General features: G+C 37.1%; 1 protein-coding gene across 1 annotated transcript in view; it reads right to left on the bottom strand.

The window, feature by feature from the left end:
* FBN2 (fibrillin 2) overlaps nucleotides 1-23875 on the bottom strand; it is a 231966-nt gene that overhangs the window by 197327 nt on the left and 10764 nt on the right. Inside the window, exon 5 of the mRNA XM_004279867.3 lies at nucleotides 16491-16586. Coding sequence (XP_004279915.1) covers nucleotides 16491-16586 — 96 coding nt within the window. The remainder of the gene's footprint in view (nucleotides 1-16490; nucleotides 16587-23875) is intronic.

Here is a 23875-nt window from a genome sequence, read left to right as displayed (position 1 = left end):
AGTGTCATTTGCCTTCAGAGTTTATTTTCTTCCACGTCTAAGTTAAAATTTCCTAAAGTACAAACCAAACAAAATATTTTTGCTGGCTTCCTGTTAGTATATGATAAAGTCCACGTTTCTTAACTTGACATAGAAGGCCCTTTTTGTATGACTGCACACCATTAATGTTTCTGAACCTTAGGCTGTAAGTGAGGATACTACTCTTTAGAGGAGTTGTGAGGTTTCAATGACATGATGCATGTCAAGTGTTTACCCAGTTCCTGAAAAGTTAGCTGTTATTGTTATCATTATTACCTTTTTCCTTCATAACTGATAAATTCCTCAACCTCCCATCCCCAAATTACACTCCACGCTAGCCGTGGTGGACCAATTTTCTGTTCCCAAACATGCCCTTCCTTTTCATCTTGTGTCTTTGTACTTCATGCTCTCTCTGCCTGGATTTCCCACCATAAAACTTAATGGCTAGAATTCAGAGTTGAGAGATAGTCCCCCCTTTCTTATCCTCCTACCTTATTTACTATATACTCTATACAGTGTATACACATTACTATATATATTGTAAATACTGGCAGCTGCCCCTTCTGTATAGATATAATAGTTCTTGACTGAGAACTGAGGAAGCAAGTCATGGCTCAAGTGACACAGACCCTTGTTGTTTTTACCTAGATTTAATAGGTCTTCTTGAATAAGTGTGTCTTTGTTTCCTTGACTCTCATAAGACACTTCAAAAGGCAGGAATGCAAGGGAACTTCCTCAACCTTTTATGACAACAGGTAACCTGTTGCAGGCCATCTACAAAAAACCCGCAGCTACATCATACTTAAGGGTGAAAGACTGGTTGCTTTCTTTTTCCTTAACATCAGGAATAGGACAAGGGTGTCTGCTCTTGCCAATTCTATTCAGCACTGTAGTGGAGGTTCTAGTCAAGGCAATTAGGCAAGAAAAGGAAATAAAAGGAATGCATATTAGAAAGAAAGACATAAAACTATCTCCATTTGTAGATAACAAGATCTCATGTATACATAAAATTCTAAATTATCCACTAAAAAATTAATACGTTCCTCAAGGTTGCAGAATACAAGATCATTACACAAAAATCAAATGTATTTCTATACACTAGCAATGAAAAATTAAAAAGTGAAATTAAGAAAACAAATCCATTTACAATAGCCTCAAAAAATAAAATACTTAGGAATAAATTTAACAAAATTTGACACAAGAAGTATAAAAATCATACTTCAAAACTACAAAGCATTGTTAGAATTAAAGAAGATATAAGTAAATAAAAAGATATTCCATAAAATAAAGGAGAAACAAGAACAAATTAAGCAATTATTTTAATACATTTTGGGATACCCTTTCCTAAATGTCTTCAACAAATGGGAGTAAGGTAGGGAAGGAGATTCCTTGCTTTATCTTACGCTGATAATCAGCCTGATGGGAAGGATTTCTAGGGCAGCCTGACGTCAACACCTAGAACACCAAACACCATACACAAAAACTTAACATATGACATGTGTGCATGTGTTATGGATGAAGACACTCAAGAAATTCCAGATTCTCAGAGATTTGTGGGCCAGATTTCCTTGGAACTGTGAGTGGAATTTCCTAGATTTGGTTTGGTAATCACCATAAATCTAATCCAAAATGAATGAGGAATAAAGCAGAGGGTCAGATAGTTCACTCCAAACTTCTCATAAATGCCCTGAGTCAGGAACTACTATGCTTACTAGTTAAGTAACTACTGTGTTCAAGCTTTTGCTTTAGTGTCATCCTAACAGGCAATAAGATAGTCTGTGACATCCAGAGCCACTCTGTACAGAACAAGGTCACTGCAGTCCCCAGACAGCATAATTCAAAGCACAGTAATCTAGAATTCTGCATTTATTACTGCAAATTTCTTTCAGTACAGTGTTCAGAGAAAGAGATATGTTTTCTAGTTCATTATTATGTCTTTGGGCTAGCAAACAGGGTTAGAGCTATATTTCAAGATCCTTTGTAATGTGATATTTACAATAAGTAACACAATCTCCTAAAAGCTTTTAATTGAATGATTGGATGTATATGTTTCATAATTCTAGTAATTAAATAACAGAAAGTATTTTTAGGCATTTATACCAAGCAATGTACCAAGTTCTTTATATATTGGAGTATACCTTGTGGACTAACCCATAATGCAGAGCTCCTTACTCCTAGACCAATCTCTACCTTTCCAGCATTCATCAGCACCAAACTGGCCATTCAGCTAGCATCTAAGGAAGAGGACAAGACCTAAGAAAGTCCTGTTAGGAAGGAAAAAGCAAAAGGAAAGGCTGACCCCTCTGTGCTGAGGAGTACTGTCAGAGGCAGGCTGGAGAAGCACAGCAAGAGAAGTCCAGGGCGGGGACAGTGTGTTAGGTACAGTGAGGGGAATGCAGAGGGCACAATACATCGGCCTTCTTTTGGGACTCCAGGAAGAGGTCACCTCACAAATCCACAGCAATCTGAGGATAACCAAAATGGCTCCTGCACGGCCCCACAAGGACCCTGAAATTACTGGAGGATTTGGCCAGGATGTTTGCAAAATCCTACACTTGTGATCATACCTAACAGATAGGCAAAAACTCTTCAAACATCTTGCCGCAGAGTTGTAGATTTAACTGGGATTCCCTGAAATCCTTTCCTCACCCCCTCAGCTCCTTGGCCATTATCTGCTCAGCTGCTCTTTCATCTTGTCTGGTTCCGGCTCTAGGTTTTTTCCTGAAGTGCCCTGTGCCTGAAAAATGTTGCCTGGTATTCCCCAGCCCTAGTCAAGCCCTCCAAACTGTCTGTTTATCAAACAGCATTTCAGATACCACCTCCTTCACAAATCATTCTTTACAATTACAAGTAAGAGATCAAGTTTCTTGTCTCCCACTCAAATACAGGGACAGTAAACTATACTTTCTTAGTTTTGCACAGTCATAAGCAACAGGAAGTACACAGTTGTGTAGTGAGAAATAAATACTTATAAATGCCAGTAATTATTTTAAAAAGAGGAAATATTATAACGTATAATACAAAAAGTATGTGATGTGTCTCTTTGTACATCTCAGTATAATCTACACTACTATAATCTCACTATGATCTACAAAACTATAATGTTATCATTGAATAAGCTACAGAGTTTAAGATAATGATGTCATAAGGTTGCTTCAAACAAGTGAGATTTTCCTTAAAAAAGACCTAGATAATGGTCCATTTTCTACTTATGATTTTTAAGGTATATTGGGTTTATTTTTTAGTTTACCACACAGTAACCAAGCCAAGATGATAAACATTATAATTGAAGCCATTTTAAACATTGTTGACTCAATCTTGCCCCCTGCAGGGAGTGTTAACATCTTACTGAGGTCACTGAGATTTAAAAATTTGTGAAATGGAGAAAACTTTAAGATAAAGTTGACTCTTTTCAAATCCAATTTTGCCACATCAGAGAGAGGGAAAGCCTATTCTAATATTGTTAAAACATTATCAATCTGTTCAAAATAACCCGATAGTAAGTTTTATTCAGAGTGGCTTCATTTGGGGCTCTAAATGCAAAAACTGAGTTGTTGATAAAATCTTGACTATATTTTTATAAATGATTTCTCAGACTTGTCATAAGAATATTCTGGGTTATTCTGTAACTACCTCATGCTAGACCAGTGTTCTACAAACTTCGCCTTACAGTGGAATTACTTTGGGAGCTTTAAGAAATAAATGCTGATGCCTGGGTGTGGGTCCCATTGTTCAAGATTCTTAATGTAATTGATCTGGATGAAGCCTGGGTGTCAGGATTTTAAATCCTCCCTGGAAATGTTAATATGCCACGATGGTTGAAATTCACTGAATTTGGAGCACTAAATTTGAGTCTCCAAGGTATAGGCGTAGGAACCAATATTTTGGAACAAAAAAACTCCAGGTGATTCTTATTACCAACAAAGATAGTTAAACAGTGATCTAGCCCAGTGTCCTCACATTTCAAACAAGAAATTACTCATGAATTGACTTGCTTAAGAGCACAGTTAAGGGGTTCCCTGGTGGCGCAGTGGTTGAGAGTCCGCCTGCCGATGCAGGGGACAGGGGTTCGTGCCCCGGTCCGGGAAGATCCCACATGCCGCGGAGCGGCTAGACCCGTGAGCCATGGACGCTGAGCCTGCGCATGCGTCCGGAGCCTGTGCTCCGCAACAGGAGAGGCCACAACAGTGAGAGGCCCGCGTACCGCAAAAAAACAAAAAAAAGAGAGCACAGTTAATCTGTCAAATTCTAATTAAAATCTCTCTGTGACAATCAGAAGTTAATTCTTTTTTCTTAAGATGAAAACAGTCATGTTCAAAATTTGGAATGTGCCTTGTATGCTATTTCTAGGTCAGATTAAGACATTCACATTCAGCTTTGTCCATATGGAAGAATTTTGCATGCATTAAACCATGACATTAAGTATGGTCATGGGAAACACAGTCTTTAATCCACAGAAGATGAGGCACCCATAGAACCAGTGTTTCTTGGTACAATAATGTGTACTTAATAAGCCACCACAATCTTACTTGTAAATGTCAACTGCAATATCACAAATCATATCATCTTCTATCAGAAACCCCTATAACCTGGCTTTCCGTGTGACTTTAGATTGATTTCAGATCAAAAACTTGTAAATGTGATATCAACTTCCTGGCACACACAGGAGATTGAAACCATATCATAGAAGCTCCCTTTCCCACTGCTAATATAAACAGCAACAAAAAAGGTAAAATCTAACAAAAAATTTCACTCTCAGCACCTAAAGTAGGAAATAGGCACAAACTCCTGCTGTAATATTTGAAAATGGCAGCCAAGGAATGAAATAGGAGACTGCTCCTCCAAATAATACAGGGAATGAGAATGATTCATCAATATCCTATGAAGTCTCACTAATTCTCCCTGGAGAGCTAGTGTGGGTTCAGCTTATGGAGAAATTAGGGAAAGTTTGGAGGAGTAAAAGTCCCTACCAACCAACATAATAGCTCATCAGAAAGCAGAAAAACAGAGAGGAACCAGCCGTTGTGATTTCTACCAGATGGGAGGAAACCAGACAGTGAAGACAGGATTATCCCCGCCACACAGGGTCAATCATCCCGAGTACTCAACAGGAGAAGAGGAGACCCATGGACAATATGGAAAAAAGACTCTCAGGGAGCAGGAGGCTGGACTGAAGTCCCTTATGATGACAATAGTGAGGAGGAACTACTACTGGAGAATGAGGGGGCAAATGGGTGAAATCAGCACCGAGCACGATTCTCTGAAATCAAAGGTACACCAGGGACTATAGCTGAAATGGGAGGAATCACTCAAATTTCAGGGATATCCCCTTTGAAAAGAGAATATTCCCATGACCGTACAGAGTGATCCTAGGACAAGTCATACAAAGAATATCCTCAGAAAGTGCAGAGCACAGATCCTTTCATCAAAGCTGCCCAAACCCCAGCTGAGATCTTCCTCTCCTCTTCTGGGCTCAGAACACCAAGTACTTGAATCCCTGGCTCTCGAACAGGAGCAAGGACAGGAAGATAACTCTTAGGCAATTTTGGAAGGGAGAAAAGGAAAATTCACTTTTACCAAGTTAGTGGAAATAGAAATTCTGGACAGAGCTGCCCATTTTAAGCAAGCATAAGACAAAAAGAAATGGGACAGGAACTTTCTAACATACTGTAATTTTTTTTAAGACACAGAGCAGATTAAGAAAACAAGAATACTCCATTATAGGAAAAAAAGAATAATCAAGGAAATAGAAAATAATTATGCATCATTAAGTATAATGTTAGCTATAGCTTTTTTGGAACTGCCCCTTTATCACATTGAGGGAGATCTCTTACTCTCTAGTTTGTTGACAGTTTCAGGAATGGATTCTGGACCTTGTCAAATGTTTGTCTGCCTCTATTTAGATAATCATGTGATTTTTAAAAATTTGTTAATACGGTGACTTACACTGATTCTTTATTCTGGGATAAAACAATTGGTTATTATATACACTCTTTCAATATATTGTTGGTGCAGTTTGCTGAAATTCAAAAATTTTGTATCATGAAAAATATTTGCAAGCTCTTTTCTTTTCTTGAAATGCCTTTCACCCGTTTTGGTTTCAAAGTAATCTGGCCTCACAGAATGAGTTGGGAAGTTTCAACTCCTATTTCTTTTCTAGAAAAATTTTTATAAGGTTGGCATTATTTCCTTCTTAAATGTTCAGCAGAATTTACCAATGAAGCTATCTGAGTCAGGATTTTTCTTTATAAGAAGGTTTTTAGCTACAGGTTCAATTTCTTTAATTGATATAGGGATATCTATGTTATTTCTTCTTGAGTGAAGTTTGGTGATTTACATCTTTCAAGAAATTACCCACTTCATTTTTATTAGCTTAAAGCTGTTCATGGTATTGCCTCATTATTCACTTATCAGTAAAATTTGGAGCGATGTTACCTCTCTCATTCTTGATATTGATAATCTGTGTCTTCGCTTTTTCCCTGTCAGTGTGGATAGTGGCTTATCAATTTTATTAATCTTTTCAGTGAACCAGCTTTTGGTTTCAATGATTTTCTCACTTTCTCTGTTTCCTACTTCTTTTATTTTTACTCTGAACTTACTTCTTTTCTTCTGCTTATTTTGGTTTAATTTGTTCTTTTAATTTTTTAATGAAGAAGCTGAGGTCCCTGATTTGAGACCTCTCTACTTCTAATATAGACCTTTAGAGCTATAAAATTCCCTCCAAGTATTCCTTCAATGGCATCTCACAAATTCTGATATACTGTTTTCATTCATTCAGTTCAAAATGCTTTCTAATTTCCCTTTTGATTTCTTCTTTGATCCATGGATACCAGAAATGAGTTACACAGTTTCTGAATGTTTGGGTATTTTCCAGAGATCTTTCTGTTACTGCTTTCTGATTTAATTCCATTGTGAACTAAGAAGACACTTTGCATACAGCTTAAAGAATCTGTCAGGCTATGCCTGGGTTCTCTCTGCCCACAGCACAGACTGAAAAAACTCTCAAGCAGCAACCTGGGAAAATCTAGCAGAGTCCTTTCAGGGATCACTTTCTGTTGTTACTTGAGGTCCAATATCTTGAAACCCATTGTTTCATATATTTATTCTGTTTTTCAGTTCTTCTCAGGCAGGAGGGTTAATCTGGTTCCTGTTAGGCCATCTTGGCTGGAAATAGAAGTCTCAAATTTGTTTTAAGTATTATGAGTTTTGAATAAATATTTTACCAGATCTTACACATAAAGAAACTCTAGGTATAAGCATGCAGAGGTATAATCAGAAATTTATATACCAAAAAGATTTCCCTAAGCCAGATAACAAAAGAACATAAAAATAGCAAGCCATCTCTTTCATTCTATTGGAAGTGTGTACCTATTTATCACTCTCATACTTAACAATTGATACAATATATTTCTCAAGTGTAGAAATACATTACTTTTGCAATTTTGTGTTTCACTCGAAATAAAGTTGTAGTTAAGTGTGTGAGTTTTGAGGTTATGCCACTGTGTTCCAATCATACTTTCTCCATTTATTAGCTGAGTGAATTTCAGCAAATTGTTTTACCTCCTTGTGCCTCAGTTTTCTCATTTGTAATTTGACGTTAAAAAATGATATCTTTGGGTTGCTAGAAGTATTAATTTCTCTAAAAAACTTATCATAATCCCCAGCATTACATAATTTTCTATTTCAAATTAATACTACTTTAATTTACACAGAGATAAATCATAATCTGACTGAAAACACTATACATACAAACGTAATAGATTCATTGCTATTATCTACCTGACATGCAATGAATTCTCCTGAATGAGGTCTTTGCCTTCAGCCTCTCCACCCTCCATTTCTTTTTGTTTACCACTCCAGATTGACCTTTATAGGGAACTCCTTTCAAGATTAGAAGTCCTTCATAATCCCTCTCCCCAGAGCCTACTGCATAGAGGGCAGCCTCTTGACTTTGGCATTCCAGACTTTGGGTATTAAAGTCCAAGTTTATTTTTCCAGCCTCATTTTCTACTCTTCCCTTTCACTGTATCTTAGAGCCACACTGATGAATAAGCATCCATGAACGCTCAAGGACCTCAACTACATCTGTACTTTTTTCATTCTATTTTTTCTACTTGGAACCGCTATGTTTATGTAGTCACATACACGGCCTGCCTTTTATATACTGCACTGTGTGGAGCAGAGGGAACACAAGGCAACTTAAGATAAAAATATCTGCTCTTAAAAGGCTCACACCCAAAAAAGTAAGCAGTCACAATGCAATGATGAAGAGAGCTAGTCTAAAGGAATGGGATATATGGCAGGTATAGTAAAAAAGCAGAGCATGCCTAATTTTTGCACCAAAGGTAAGGTAAGGCAGGGAGGCAGGTGGTGGTCAAGGAAAGCTTCACAGAGAAACTGTTCTCTGGACAGTCTGAAGACCCCTCTGACCTACTCATATTAGATTTAGCAATATACTAGCCCATTGATTACAAGTACCTTGAGTGAAATAAACTACTATATATTAGTTACACTGTGAAATGCTTGGAACAAGACTTTGTGCATAGAGAAGGGGGAGACTAAAGAGACCAGTTAAATAGTAACGACTAATAGCAACACTGGTACTTACAGTAGAAACATGTCAAAAAAAAGATGAGCAGGGTCTAAAAATTCAACTGCATAACAGGCAAGGCAGTGATGATGATATATAGTATTTTTCATTTGACCTGTATTATCACAAAAAATCCACACAAAAATTACATTGTTCACAACGGATGCACTCTGACCTAAGACATTCCGAGTGATGCTGGAACAATCTTCCTCATCCATAAACACAATTTTGTGTAGGAGAGCATATCATATCTTGGCTTTATTTTTCATAATTATAGCTTATTATTTATTGAGCACTTACTCTGTGCCAGACACTGTCTAGGCACTTTATCTTTCATTTAATTCTCATACCAAGAATGCAAGCCACTCTTAAAACATGCTATTTATTCTGAGTCCTTACATTCTCAATAAAAGCAGCATTAAACTTTATGTGTATGATTTAAACGGTTGACAAAATCCCTTTATTCCGTATCTGAAATTCCATTTTTGAATATTCCGCTGTTATTTTTTGATAACTGGGGAGTTCAGTTAAAAGAGATTAGCATCAATAATGATCATTTATTGGGTGCCAAGTATTGTATCATTAAGTCTCAAAAATAATTCAAGGTTGACACAGTAGACACCTATTATATATTCAGAAACACACATCAGAGACGGCAATCACATTTCCAAGGTCACACAGCTCTTAATAGTAAGGTTTGATTCTAGCTATACCCTGTGTTCCTAAAACACAGCAAATATCACTCAGTAGATGCCTACCATGTGCCAGGTGCTCTGCCTATTATGTGTTAGGCGCTTATTAACACAGTATTGCTCTTAATCTTCCCAACAACTCTATAAGGTAATTGCAGGTCCAGAATCCTTTATCTGAAACCCGTGGAGACAGGTGTTATTTAAGAATTTTTGGTATTGGGGCATTTTTTTTTTGAAATATACAATGATATAACATAAACCCCTCTCCCCACCCATGCACATTTTGTTATTTATTGCTTTTGGCTAAATCCTATGTAATAACCTTTCATTATACTTAATTCGTGTGTGTGTGGTAGCTTCACCTAGTTTCCATACCAGCTAAAACTCTAATGTCTTTGGACCTGATGCTGAAATAGGAAAACAGGAAAGTATTTATGGAGCTACACAAATATAAAATATTTGAATATTTTTATTTTGTATTGCAGGTTCCTCTGCCTCTAGGTAGACAAACCAAAAGCAAACAAAGATATACATAAATAAGGAAACTTAGAGCTGGAATAAATGAAAATACTCACTGGCTTAACTCAAAGGAGTTTTAGAAATAAAGCATCAGGGTCTAACAGGCTGCCAACACATTCAATCTTACTGCATAGATCAAAAGAGCACAGGCTTAAATCGAAGAGTGAGAAACGGAAGCTTGGTCTCTCCCAGATCAGATTAATCAATGAACTGATTTTCTCCAAAACTTAGAGCCGTCCTCTATACAGCCCAGCATCTCCACTCTGAGCTTTAGCTTTCCATCTTCCTTTGCTATCATTCTTCATTCCGTTCTTCTTTTCTTTCCCTTCCACTTTCCACTGCCTGCTTTTTTTCTCTCTCATTTTCCTTCCCTTGTGTTCTTAATGGCATTCAAGATAAGGATGTCATCTGAGCTACTGCCAAAAAGTTCAGTTCCCACAGATCTTCTGGTATTTCTCTGATGCCCATTTAAGGCTAAGTTTAGCTTAGAGAGTGCAAGGTTATAAAACGTTCTTAACGACTTCAGGAGTGCAGAATTGTGTGTGTGTGTGTGAGTGTGCAGGAGCGTGTGAGTTTGACATCTGCGGCTGGTAATGTTTTCTCTCTGTTCCTTGTAATTTCATTCTCACTAAATCTTCTGAGTGCAAGAAAAAGGGAGACCTCTTATTTCTATAAACCAACATCAGCTCAGTAACTGTGGTAACTGGTAATTAATTGTGGAGTTTAAATAATGTTATTTAGTACAAGATTCCATCATGCTATATCGTGTAATATCAACACAGGAATTAGTCCAATACTGTTTTTCCCATTATAATGAGTTAGTTCTTTTCATTCAGATTAATTGCAGGAAAACTTCTGTAATTCTCCCTTAATCAGGAACCATTTCTGAGCTCTCACATAAATTTGTTACTACTCCTATTATAGTATTTACTATGTTGTATTTTATTTTAGTGTTTAAGCAGATGACTAGCTCTAGTCTTTAAACAGATAATTTGCTTCTCATTAACAGGGAGTATATATTGTTTGTAAATTGAACTCCACATACTTGGCCTAATACTAAATAAGTACCCAATAGATATGTGATAAATAAATAAATAAATATTTATAAATAAATTTATTTTAGTTACCATCCTGTATGTTCTAACTTGTGGTTAAAAAGGTAAAAGAATAAAATTCCAATAGGAATTTTAGGAAATTCCTAGGAAAAAACTATAGATATTTATATTTGGAAATGGGGAAGACTTTTTAAACATAATACCAAAGAAATAAATCATAAAAAGCCTTTTTGGAGGAAAATGAACAGAACGTATGAAAAGCTTTAAATTTTCACATATTCAATGACTCAGTAATTACATTTCTAGGATATATTCTAAGAATAAAATCAAAGATATAGATTTATCTACATAGATTTTTATCAGAGCTTTGCTAAGAAACAAACCAATAAAACCACAAGAGAACCTGAAAATGACCTTAAATGTTAAATGTTAATTAATAAAAAATGTAATTACAGCAGACAGCTATATCACCATAATTGAAGTTAAGGTCTGAAATCAGATTGTTGGAGATCCTCCTCCCGTTCTAATACCCCCAATGCTACCATAAGTTTGAAGTGGGCAAAACTTCCTCATCTGTGAGACAGAGAAAATAACTTTACAAATATCATACAGTTGTTTAGAATGTAGATACCTAGCCCTCATTATTACAACATGCAGTGTAACTATTATAATCCATAATCTAATACAATGTTGGTCATAACCTAAAAGAAGAAGCAGCATATAAGTACATTTCATGTTACAGAACATGAAATATTCTTACAGTTGATTCCAGTAAGAATGGAAACAGCTCATTCTTTGTAAGCAACATATGTGTGGTAGAACAAAGGACTCAAAGTATAACCCAAATCTTAAAAGTAATTAATTCTGACTGGAGAAAAATCATAAATAATTGCATTTCTTGTTTTTCCTTGTCTTATTTTCTAAATTACCTTATAACAAACACACGTTACCTTTAGATAAGAAGATTACAATGGGAGGAATTTTTTCTAAAAGTACTGCCTATTCGTTTCTTGCAAGTATCAAATCCACTGCATACAGAATTCTGCAGAATTCCAGTCTGTTCTCTCACCACACTCCCCTGTATTCCTGGTCACATTATTAATTTACTATGCTACTTGAATGTCCATAGGCTGAACAAACCCACCCTGCATACTTTATAATAAATTCCAAGAGCATGGAATTAATGTTGATTAATAAATGTATAACTTATTTCTGCACAAAGTTTTGTCTGGTCTACATAATCCCCAGAATTCTGGAAAACCCTAATTTGCCAATCTCCACTCTCGTTCTTGGAGAATCTGGATAAGGTCTGAGTAGGTTTAATAACAGTCACAGTTACTTTACCAACTAAAATGTGAGTGGATGAACAAAAATGTACAGAATAATTCAAGACTTTAAGGTGCCATCACACAATCCTGAGCAGTAAGTTATAACGGATGCCTTTAGAGAAGTCACCATCATCACGTTCCCCCTGAATTAGACAGTAAGAGAGGCACTATACATCTGTTAAATGCCCGCTTAGGCAGGAGCATAATAACGCAGAGTTTAAACAGCCAGGACTCTGACAACGGAATTCCGTCTCACGATGGAGGGAGCTACGCACACCCTGTGACTGGAAGTATTCGAGCAGAAGCTGAGTTACAACACTGAGTTCATGCGTTAACTGGATGATTTTATGAAAGTTATCCTGAAAGGAAATCCGCCCATTTTACATTTCACATAAAGGCGTGATACTTTAGATTTTATAAACTTTAACATTTGCAACTTGATCTCACTTTTTTTTCTGAGGCAGATTCAGATTAACAAAAGGAACTTTTCTTTAAAACATCAGTAGGTTAAAAAGTAAATTTCCTATTCTCCTTTTTAAGGTACCATTTACTGAAAGATATACATTTTAAAGGAAATATCACTAAGCATAAGGGTATTTGAAATTTTACCAAATTTACACACTTTTTAAAAGTAAGTCATGTTTACATGTTTACTACTACAAACTGTTAAAAAAACAGTTGTTTAACAATTTGTAGTAGTAATTTATGCATAATTTAAAAGGGTCTAGGATATATTTCTTTTTTTTTTTTTTTTTTTTTTTTGCTGTACGCAGGCCTCTCACTGTTGTGGCCTTTCCCATTGCGGAGCACAGGCTCCGGACGCACAGGCTCAGCGGCCATGGCTCACGGGCCTAGCCACTCCGCGGCATGTGGGATCTTCTTGGACCGGGGCACGAACCCATGTCCCCTGCATCGGCAGGCAGACTCTCAACCACTGTGCCACCAGGGAAGCCCTAGGATATATTTCTAACAGATGGTCTCTATATAAGCATCAAGGAAAATTCCATTACAAAATATGATTTCAACAACCATTTAAGGTATAGAAGTTGAAACAGGGACCTGGGGCAGGCCATGTTTTGTTTTGTTTTTTAAAATATTTATTTATTTATTTGGCAGCATCGGGTCTTAGTTGCGACACGTGGTTTCTTTCGTTGTGGTGCAAGGGCTCTACAGCGTATGCGCTTACTTGCTCCGCGGCATGTGGGATCTTAGTTCCCTGAACCAGGGATCGAACCTGCATCCCCTGCATTGGAAAGCGGATTCTTAACCACTGGACCACCAGGGAAGTCTCCAGGACACTGGAGTTTATAATAAGTAATCACTGTACTTAGTCCAGAAATCCCTCAGGTAATTTCATTTCTTGCCTGCCTGCCCCCTCCAAGTTTCTACTGATAAATAATAAGGTATATTTTAAGTGTTAGAGAAAAAACACCAAGTCTTGATATATAATGATGAATGCATGTCTATGTATTTTCAGGTTTATATTAAGTGCAATATTTATCTTATTTCAAATGTCATCTTTATGGAGAGAGAAGCAAAAAAAATGAATATTGTCATGTGCCTTGGACATAGCTAAGCTGTCTGCATTTTACAATCAGCATGGGACCACAAGAACTCTTTCTTCAATGCTAAGTATAAAAGGTCATTGTACATATCAGCAAGAATGAGGAAAGAACTCCAAAAAGGCTCAGCTTACCCAGCACCAAGACTCAAGTTAAATACCACAATCATGCCAGCCATTGGTTACCATTCAGTCTCTGTCTCCAGTCCGGAAACCAGTCTGCCAGAAGCCCAGATAGCAGAAAAAGCTGCCATGTTTATCACACTACTGATCCCAAGAGACCAATTTAAACAGAAATTATATGTGTTCTACATTAACAATGAAAAGTATCCCTAATTTTACAAAAGAGTTTTTTCTAGGAGAACAAAGAACATATATTTTGAAAATTCAATCATTGAAAAAGACAATATGAACCATAAATGTAAACTGGGCACGTGGGCCTATTCACTAATGTCAACATAAATAAATTATTCCTTTTGTAGCTAAGCAATGTTTCTTGAGAAAAATTGTGAACTCCACTTTCAGTGGTTAGCTATTACACATTAAAAATTCAATTGAAAATATCTTTCAAAAGCTTTAAAGTTCAGAGTTGCAATCTAAGAGTGGAAATTGCTAATTTCTTCTTTGGAAGAAACAAAGTTTTAGAACTTTCATCTGAAGGTTAGTACTTAAAAAGATTTTTAAGAAACAAACCCATGTTTTAAAAAAAAAATCCTTCAGGCCAATGCATTAACTAATAAATTTTGTAATTCTTCTGAAAACATGCTACTGTACGTGTAAAATATATGTTAAGTCTTTATTGAATTTCCATAAATTTAGTAAGGACTAACACACCCAATGAATGAATAACTGTTGCAGAATAACGATGAAATGCCTGGAAGCCTCTTTCTCGAAACTACACAATTCCTTTGCCAATTAGGAATTGAATTTGAAATCTGCTCAAGATAAAAGTGCTACAAAGTTTACATGACCTCCAGAAAAATGAACATCATCTCCACCAATTATAACTATGTTAGAAATTATAAATTTAACTACTTTCCATTCTATGGTGTTTAAATAAACTTATCATCTCGGAAATTTGTTTTATTCCATTCTCAACAACTTATCATTTTATGCTAACATTTCACAATTAATTTTTCTTCCCAAAATAAAAGCATCTGGTGAAGACATTTAAATTTGTCCTAAGTGTAACTATAAACTCTGTCATTTGTGGAATGTACTTCGGTCCCAAGAAATCTCTATTACCTTAGGAATAATGTAAATATCTTAATGTACATATACATACAAGTGTATGTTAAAAGGCTGCATACATCTTACTTTTCAAACTTCACCATATAATTCTAATTTCTCAGCTTCTTCTCAAACTTCAACCTGAATACCAGGATTAAGTTTTTGTCAGTGTAATGGATATAATTTTAAAAACACAAGGTTTCTTTGCAATTCAAAGCCTCTACACATATATAAACCATCACCGCTACTTATCTGTAACATTTCAATGACATAGCTTCATATACTCAAAGTTTCACAACAAAGAAAGCACTATACAACTTTAGATGCTATGAAAGCCCTGGGAAAATCAATTGAGTATGTATGTAATTATGAATGATTATGTAATATTGATTTTAGTTTAAGCTTATTTTACTTTTATGGTTCAGTGCTAAACAGTTATCCCGTTTTATAAAATTTACCTTCTTTGATATGCCCTTTTGCTATCAGAACATTATTAATAGTTCACTTGTTGCATCAACACTGGGGATTTTCAGTAGTCTACAGGTCACGAGTTTAACTGCTATTTAAATTATGGTAAATTGTTTTCATATTGGCTTGACCGACCATTTACATGGATAAGGTGGACAATGCTGGATGCCTACCCAGTACCCATTCCCCTACCCCCTTCCTCCTGCCCAACACAACTTCTACTGGGTTGATACCAAACTCTCCTTTTCAGATAGATGACTTTGAGAGGCTTTCATCATCTCCTGCTCCAAAGGCAGGTCCTGGTAAGTCTACATGGAACATATTAATACCATTCCTCTTACCAGGGACTGGTTCAAAGACTCAAGCTTAATCCAATCAGTGTATGGAGTATCTCTGAAGGCTAGTATTGGCCCATGGTTAAAGGAGAGGTTTTCTCTCTCTAGATGTGAACAAGAAAGCATGTTCCCTTAGTTACTGCTGGCAGTCATTTTACAACCATAAAGAACTGGAGGGCAGGGCAAAACTGACAAAGGAAGGCAAGGCCAAGAGAAGTAGAACAACAGAATGAAAGCCTTGATCATGTCCTACCTGAAGCCCAGTGACTCTGGAATTTTTGTATGCAATGTAATATATTTCCTTGTTAGTTAGGGCAATTTATTTCAGAATTTTGTTGGTTTTGCAGCCAAGAACATGCTACATTTTTTTTTAACAGAGGCCGCACTGCCAACAGTGACTCTTAATTTGAATTAACTCCAAATTATTAGGTTCTGCCATCAGTCACTCACTCAGAATTACTCTAGAGCCGGAGTCCCAGAGTTGGCCTCCTGAACTGAGTTCACTCTGGTGGAAAAAACTGAGACACTTCAGCCGCTATTAGCTATATCTCAAAATCTGACCATGCAAGTTATAGACATAATCAAAGAAGAATGAAAATATTATTTCGTTAGATTTTTTCATCAAGTGATAGAAAATTACACATTTACAACAAGATAAACTTCTCCAAAGGGAGGTTCTCTTTTCTCTTCTTACCTCTTTCACACTGTGGACCAGTGAATCCATAAACACAAGCACAGCGGTTGGGTCCAATACAACGTCCACCATTCTGACATCCATTTTCACAGACGGCTGCACACAAACACAACAAGAAGCTCACTGTACAGTAAATGTCCAAGTACAATGTAGTAGTGTAGAAATGTAGCAATAATGGATCTTACTTCTAAAACAAGTCACGTCACGCATTTAAGTAAATATATTTCAGTGTATATTGAGACCAAAACCTACACAATTCATGTAAATCACATTGTTAAGCAAGCATTTGGTAAAAGTTTTTTTTAAAATCAGAATCACAAGGATTGGCTGGCTCTAATGCCCATACAGTCAGAATATAATGATTCGATCCTCTATTTCAGTTCTATTAACACTATAATCTATTTTCATAGGTAAAAGTTGACTAAAATATGAAGGAAAAGGATTGTAGACTTTAGAGAGCAGAGAGAGGGAGAAAAAGAAGCAGAGGAAAATGCAACATGAAAAAATAAAGAGGATATGGCAGTAAAAAAGAAAAAAACAAAGAAAAGGAAGCCAAAACTGAAGGCAGAATAAATAAGTAAAAGGCAAAGCTAACATGAAAAATGGGGGAAAATACTATCAATTCAGCAATAAAATACCAAGAGAAGTAACTAACGTGTCAACTTATAGAAAGAAAGAAAGGGGAAAACCTCACTGTGTCAACACAAAAGGTTCTTTCTTATGAAATTAACCCACAGTTCAAAATGTGTAAGTAATGATGACAAACACCTGCAGCACACACTTTCCCTGCTCTGGACTTGCGACAGGGAGACCAGAATTCGGAAGTCAGGTGGCCCAGAGGGAGCCAGTGAGTCAGAAAGGAATCTGAACTCTCTCCCCACCCTCTCTCCCCACTGCACCTCCCAAGGGGAGCAACTCAGCAGCCAGGACCCAAGCCAAGGAAGTGTCCTTAAAAAATCACCCTTCAGATTACTTGAAAAATAACTATTCCTGTGAAACATAATGAGGACAGCTGAATTCAAGAATCTCATCTCCTGCAAGAGAAAATACCAATACTACAAGCTGTGTCATAACCTACCCACCTGTTGAACAGATTAACACTCTGTCCTCACAGAAGTAGAAGAGGATTACATTCTATGACCTGTGCCTCCAAAACAGGACTTAAGACACGAAAGAGCAGTGACGAGGCAGAGCACATTTACGTGCGCTTCAAGTGACGGCCATATCGGGAATGGGAAGCTCAATAAATAAAGCAATATCTAAAGATGCAAGAGGGTTGCTATTTCCTTACCAGGAACATGCAGCTGGATTACCTACCATCATCCAGAGCACACAGAATGGTTTCTCTTCTGCTCATAGTAGCAATACCAAAGCAAACTTTGAAACAAGACACCTTCATCTTAAAGCATCAGTGTGCCAATGGTCTTAAAATTCTTTGTCTGCATCAGGCTTCACTCCAAAGCAGAATTCTTTGTATGTCTACACAGGAACGTCCCCCTAAGAACCACACCTTTCCACTTCTTCACTTGTCCCAAGCTGAGTTTTACTAGAAAGTCCAATTCATCACTGCCTTGGAAAAACAGTTGGGCAGTAAGTTAGATGGATAAATACACAGGATAAAAGACGCGAAATAAAGGTCGTGAGAAGCATGAGAAAGATGGAGGTGGACAGGAATGTGGAAGGAACAAAAATCTGTCAAGAGAACTCTCGGTAGGGTATAATTTCACAGAAACAACCGTAAGGATTTGAGTATTTTGATTGCTAAAGGTATACTGCAAATGGGTAACACTCACCTAATGTAATTAATTAATATGAAAGGAATTTTCTTTAAATATTATCAAGGTGTAAGAAATGTAAATGAAAGTCACTGTCCCAGACATGTTCTCTCATTATGCATATGCTAACCCTTATGATGTGAACGGGAAAACGCGTCCATGACTGACACTCAGGATCTATCCCTGGGGAGGCGGAGGGAGGGCTTCTTTCAGGGTTTTCCAAGACAGAGCTTCCAAATGCCAGTGAGGAGAAGAGGGCTGGATAAGCCTGGAGCACCTCCTGGAGAGAGCTCGCCCAGTACACATAAAATCCAGGCTAACCTACACAGGTTAGACTAACAATGCCTCTCTTCTCACTAAATTTCTTTTTGGTGTGGAAAACGTAGTTATTATTCATAAAAAATTATATTAACGTGCAACATGGCTTCTTGTTACTTCAAATGAAATAATTTTTTAAATTTCTCAATTTTAATTTTTAATACAGTAAATATCAGCAGGTATAACCCATTTAAACAAAAGATCGTAGGTGACTTCAATAATTTAAGGAAGTACCAAGGGTTCCTCTGAACAAGAAGGATGAGACTGGCCAATACAGCCATTTGCTTCTATTCCTACTCTCACCTGAGAGAGAGCTCTTCCAGGAGAGGGACCATAGGGAGTTTGCCTTTGTATCCCCCTCATTTACTGTAGTATTTGATGTACTGCAGATTCTCAAAAGCTCCCAAAATATGTCAAGATCTCGCAGGATTCTTCCCACCTTTTTGGGAGGCGGTACAAAGCAGGGAACAGATGAGGAGTTCTGCTGTGCTCAGCACATCCCAATCACGTCATCCTTCCGATTCTCAGCTTCCCTGCCTATAAAGTAAATAGTCCCTACCCCAGAGGAGTTTGAGGATTAAATAAAATGGTGTAAAAAGCAAAGTTCACAGTGGCTACACATTAAAGTGTTCTACAATCTTAAGTCCCCTTCTTTTTTGTACTGCAAAGGATCTGTATGAAAAACAAGACTTGTTCTACAGCAACCAAAGTTTACCCTGAAGAGCAATAGCCAAAGAAGAGAAGCAGGCAATACAGACATAAAAGTGGACCAAAAGGAAAAAAAAGAGGTAATTCCCTTCTTTTGAATAAATTAGGATAAAAGTTATTTTATAAAGTAACAAGACATAATGGCAACAAATTTACCTTTCAACTGCAGTTGGAAAGAAACTTGTATAAGCCTAAATTTCCACCATGGAAAGGATGCTGACCACTCAGGAAGAAAAAAATAATTGCTTACACCTAGTGTGGGACAAAGCAAAAGGCAAGGAAGAAGATGACTATGGAAAGAAATATGAGCTGGTTTCTTAACTGCCTGCCATGATCTGGGGAGAAGGGAGAAGCAAAGCCTGTTTCAAGCTGGTCAGCCTGTGATATAGAACCCTGATCATGACTGCCAAAGCCTGAATATTTTTATTCAGTAGATATTTACTGAGCACCTACTCTGTGCTAGGTAATATGACAAGTGTCTGTTATTACTAGACAGACTCCTTTACCACTCAATATAGGTACAAACACTTGGACATAAGTCAAATCTGAAATTATGGTAGTTACTTCTACACAAACGTATGGGATAAAAACAGATGCTAAACCAGGTTAAAATGTTACAAAGAGGAAAGAAACAAAAGCCTATTTCTCTACTACAGGCGCTACCTTTTTCCTTTGTCTTCCAGGTTACCATGCTCTCCCAGTTTTCCTCCTGTCTCACTGTCTACTCTTCCTCACTCTTTGCTGGCTTCTCCTTTCTCTTCTCCACCTCAAAATGTTGGGCAGCAATCAAGGCTCTGGCTTCAGCCCTCTTCTCTTCTCTACCTGCACCAACTTCCTAGTGATCTTTGTCTAGGCCTACAATTAAAAGATTAACCATATAAAAATTCAATCTATATGCTCCCGAAGTCATATCTCTATCTCTGACCTCTCTCCTAAGAGCTGAGTGCATAGATTTTTTTCACTTGGAAGTCTAACAAACTTCTTTAACTATCAAATCCAAAAGAGAACTCTTGATATCCCCTGCTCTTAGCCCCACCTGACCCCAGTCCAACCCACTCCCCACTCAGTCTTTGGAATATCAGGAAATGGCATCACCATTCAGCCCAGAGCTCAACCCAAACCTTCTAGCTGTCATTATGGATCTTTGCTTTTTCTTTTAGTCTCATTCACCACACCCATTCCATCAGTACACACTTCCTTCCATAGATTCTACCTCCAATGCAAGCTTAATCCAAACACATCCTCAGTTACTAGAGCATCATTTACCAGCACCACTGCACTAGCCTCCTAACTGGCCCTTTCATTTTCTCTCTTGCCATTTCTACAATCCAGTTTCAACACAGCAGCCAGAGTGATTTTTTTTTTTTAATGTTAATCGGATTGTATCACTCCACTGCTCAAACTGCACCAATGGGTTCCCATAATATTTAGGGGATAGTCCAAATTTCTTTCCTTGGTTTATGAGGCCCTACACCTTTGTCTCTGAACTCATCCCCTGCCATTATTTCTTTCCCTCACTTCAGCCACATAAGTCTTCCTCTTGTTTCCAAAATGTATGTAATCTGTTCCTACCACAGGTCCTTTGTATTTGCTTTTCCCACTGTCTAGAACACTTTTCCCATAGACTTAAAAGCACAGGCTCAGGTCTGTGTTCAAAGTCACCTTCTCAGAGATTCCCCAGTTAAAAAATAGCAAATAACTGCTTATTCTGACCCAGACTCTCTCCCTCTTACTCTCATTTATTGTTCTAGAACTTCTCATTCCCTAAATTTGTATTAGGCATTTCACATTTCACCTACTTGTTACCTGTCTTCCCTACCACAAGATAAGCTCTAAGAAGTTGGGCATCATCTTGCTGGTCACTGATGTACTCCCAGCACCTTGCACAATGTGGGGCATACAGTAGTTATTCAATAAACATTGCTGAAGGAAATGAAAGAGTGCTTTCTAAAGAACATTTTCTACATTTCTGGGAAAGCAGCTAAGCAATTTTAATGTTTTTATAATCCTCATTTTAAAAAACATTTCCAGGATTTTTCTGGGTTTACAAGTTGATACTGTTACACCCGCCTCTTTACTCCCAGTAATACTCTCTCTATATAAGACAACTTAGAAAGCATCTTCCTTAAACCATTTCTTGAGCTGACGTACTAGTTATCATACCATCACCTTCTTATGTGCTGGGACTAATGAATTTTTTAAGTTATATAACTTTCTTGAACCAAATGTTCTATTACCCGTGAGTAAATGTTAGGCAAGGATAGTTCCGTCCCATGAGATATCTAGAGGACAAATTTTCAGATGTATGATGGGCTTCTGGCCCAGTGCTTTTTCGCTTTCCCCTGACTGAAAAGTGTGGTGGCATCAATATGGCTTGCCACAGGGGCAGAAGAACATAAAAGCACCTCCTACAGGATGGGAAACTACTTTCTGTCACCTCATTTCCCATTTCTGTGTGAAAAGCAGGGAAGAGACATACCTACAAGAGTGCTTTCTGTAGAACTTTCAGGAAAATACATACATAAACACATATACCCCAGACAGGTACAGCAGCTGAATTCAGGCAAAAGTGGCTAGTTTTAGGATAGGTTTGACGAAATACTCTGAAAGACCAGTTGAGGCAAGGCTCTTCCCCTGCAATTCTAAAGGAATTACGATTTTTCTCCCCGAGGAGTAAAAAGCTGAGTTTCAAGAAGCATAACAGTGTCTCTTCTCTGGCTATTGAATTCTATAAAATAGGGATACAATCAGATCTCCTAATGTTTTTGTAGGTGTAAAAAAAGGTATAAATCTGCTTTGTTATAAATAAAATAGACAAATTATGGGAACATGCTGTATAGCACAGGGAACTCTACCTAATGCACTGTGGTAACCTAAATGGGAGGGAAGTCCAAAAGGGAGGGGATATCTGTATGTGTATGGCCGATTCATTTTGGTGTGCAGTGGAGGCTAACACAACATTATAAAGCAACTGTACTCCAATAAAAATAAATAAATAAATAAATATGGTGTTCATAATAGACTTTTTTAAATAGTTATAATCTGGAGTCCATTGTATAAAATTTGGGAAATGCTTGAATGTATGAAAAATACAGAAAAAAAATCATTTATGAAAAAAGAAATTTTGTTACAATCTGATCCACTGTTGTCCAGCTGTTTCCTGCTCTCACCTGGTCAACCCTAGCCTAAAAAAAGTTATTACATTGGCATCTTCTATTCTTGCAAAAAACTGGCCTCGGTGCACGGTGTTCTCTCAAATTCCTTAAGATTCCATTTCCCAGGCTCAATCTCAGGCTAGCTTAACAGCTTTTTCCATACCTGAGAACCACCTACACAAGGGGTCTGCAAACTATGGGCCACAGGACAGATCTGGCTCACTGCCAGTTTTTGTGCTGTCCATGAGTTAAGAAGCGTTTTTACAATTTTATGTGGTTGAAAAATCAAAAGAAGAATAATATTTTTGTGACACGTGGAAATTATATGAAATTCAAATTTCAGTGTCCAGAAAGTTTTGCTGAAACACAGCCAAGCTTTTTTATTTGCATATGGTTGCTTTTGCACTACAATGGCAGAGTTGAATTGTGACACGGATCACAAAGTGTAAAATATTTACTATCTGGCCTTTACAGAAAATGTTTGTCGACTCCTGACCTTAAGAGAATATTTTTCTTTAAATCAATTCACCTGTTTATTTTAAATTATTTTAAAAGAAAACTTTATAGCACTTATAAACAGAAAGCTAAAATTACCCAAACCTGAAGGCAACCTCAAAAATAACATCAACAGCCACAAGGAGATACTTTGTATCCATTAAGATTGCTACCATCAAGAAAACAGAAATAACAGTTGTTAGTGAGGATGTGGAGAAATTGGAACCCTTGTGCACTGCTGGTTCCCACCTGTAGTAAAATATAAAACGGTGTAGTCACTATTGAAAACAGTATGAAGGGTAGGTCTTCAAAAAATGTAAAACAGAATTACCATATGATCCCTGGATTCCAGTTGTGGGTATATATCCAAAAGACCTGAAGCAGGGACTTGAATGGATGTTTATCCACCCAGGTTCACCACAGTGTTATTTGTAACCAAAGGTGGAAGTATCTCAAGTGTCCATCAATGGACAAATAGATAAAAGCAAAATATGACATATACACAAAATGGAATATTATTCAGCCTTAAAAAGGAAGAAAATTCTGACACAAGCTACAACATAAATGAACCACAAACACATTATGCTAAGTGAAAGAAGCCAGCCACAAAAGGACAAATACTATATGATTCCACTTATATGTGGTACCTAGAGCTGTCAAATTCACGGAGACAGAAAGTAGAATGGTGCTTGCCAGGAGGTGGGGTGAGGGGAAATGGGGAGATAGCATTTAATGGGTACAGAGTTTCAGTCTTGCAACACAAAAAATGTTCTGTGGATGGATGCTGGCAACAGTTGCACGACAATGTGAATGTACTTAATGCCACTGAATATACACTTAGTAGTTAAAATGGTAAATTTTATATTATATATATTTTACAATAATTTCAGAAGTTTTTTAAACTGCAACAAAACCAGAATAAGGTTAGTTTAAA

Source organism: Orcinus orca, chromosome 3 (assembly GCF_937001465.1).
Source record: "Orcinus orca chromosome 3, mOrcOrc1.1, whole genome shotgun sequence".
In the NCBI taxonomy this organism is placed as follows: domain Eukaryota; kingdom Metazoa; phylum Chordata; class Mammalia; order Artiodactyla; family Delphinidae; genus Orcinus; species Orcinus orca.
This window is presented reverse-complemented; position numbering and strand designations above follow the sequence as displayed.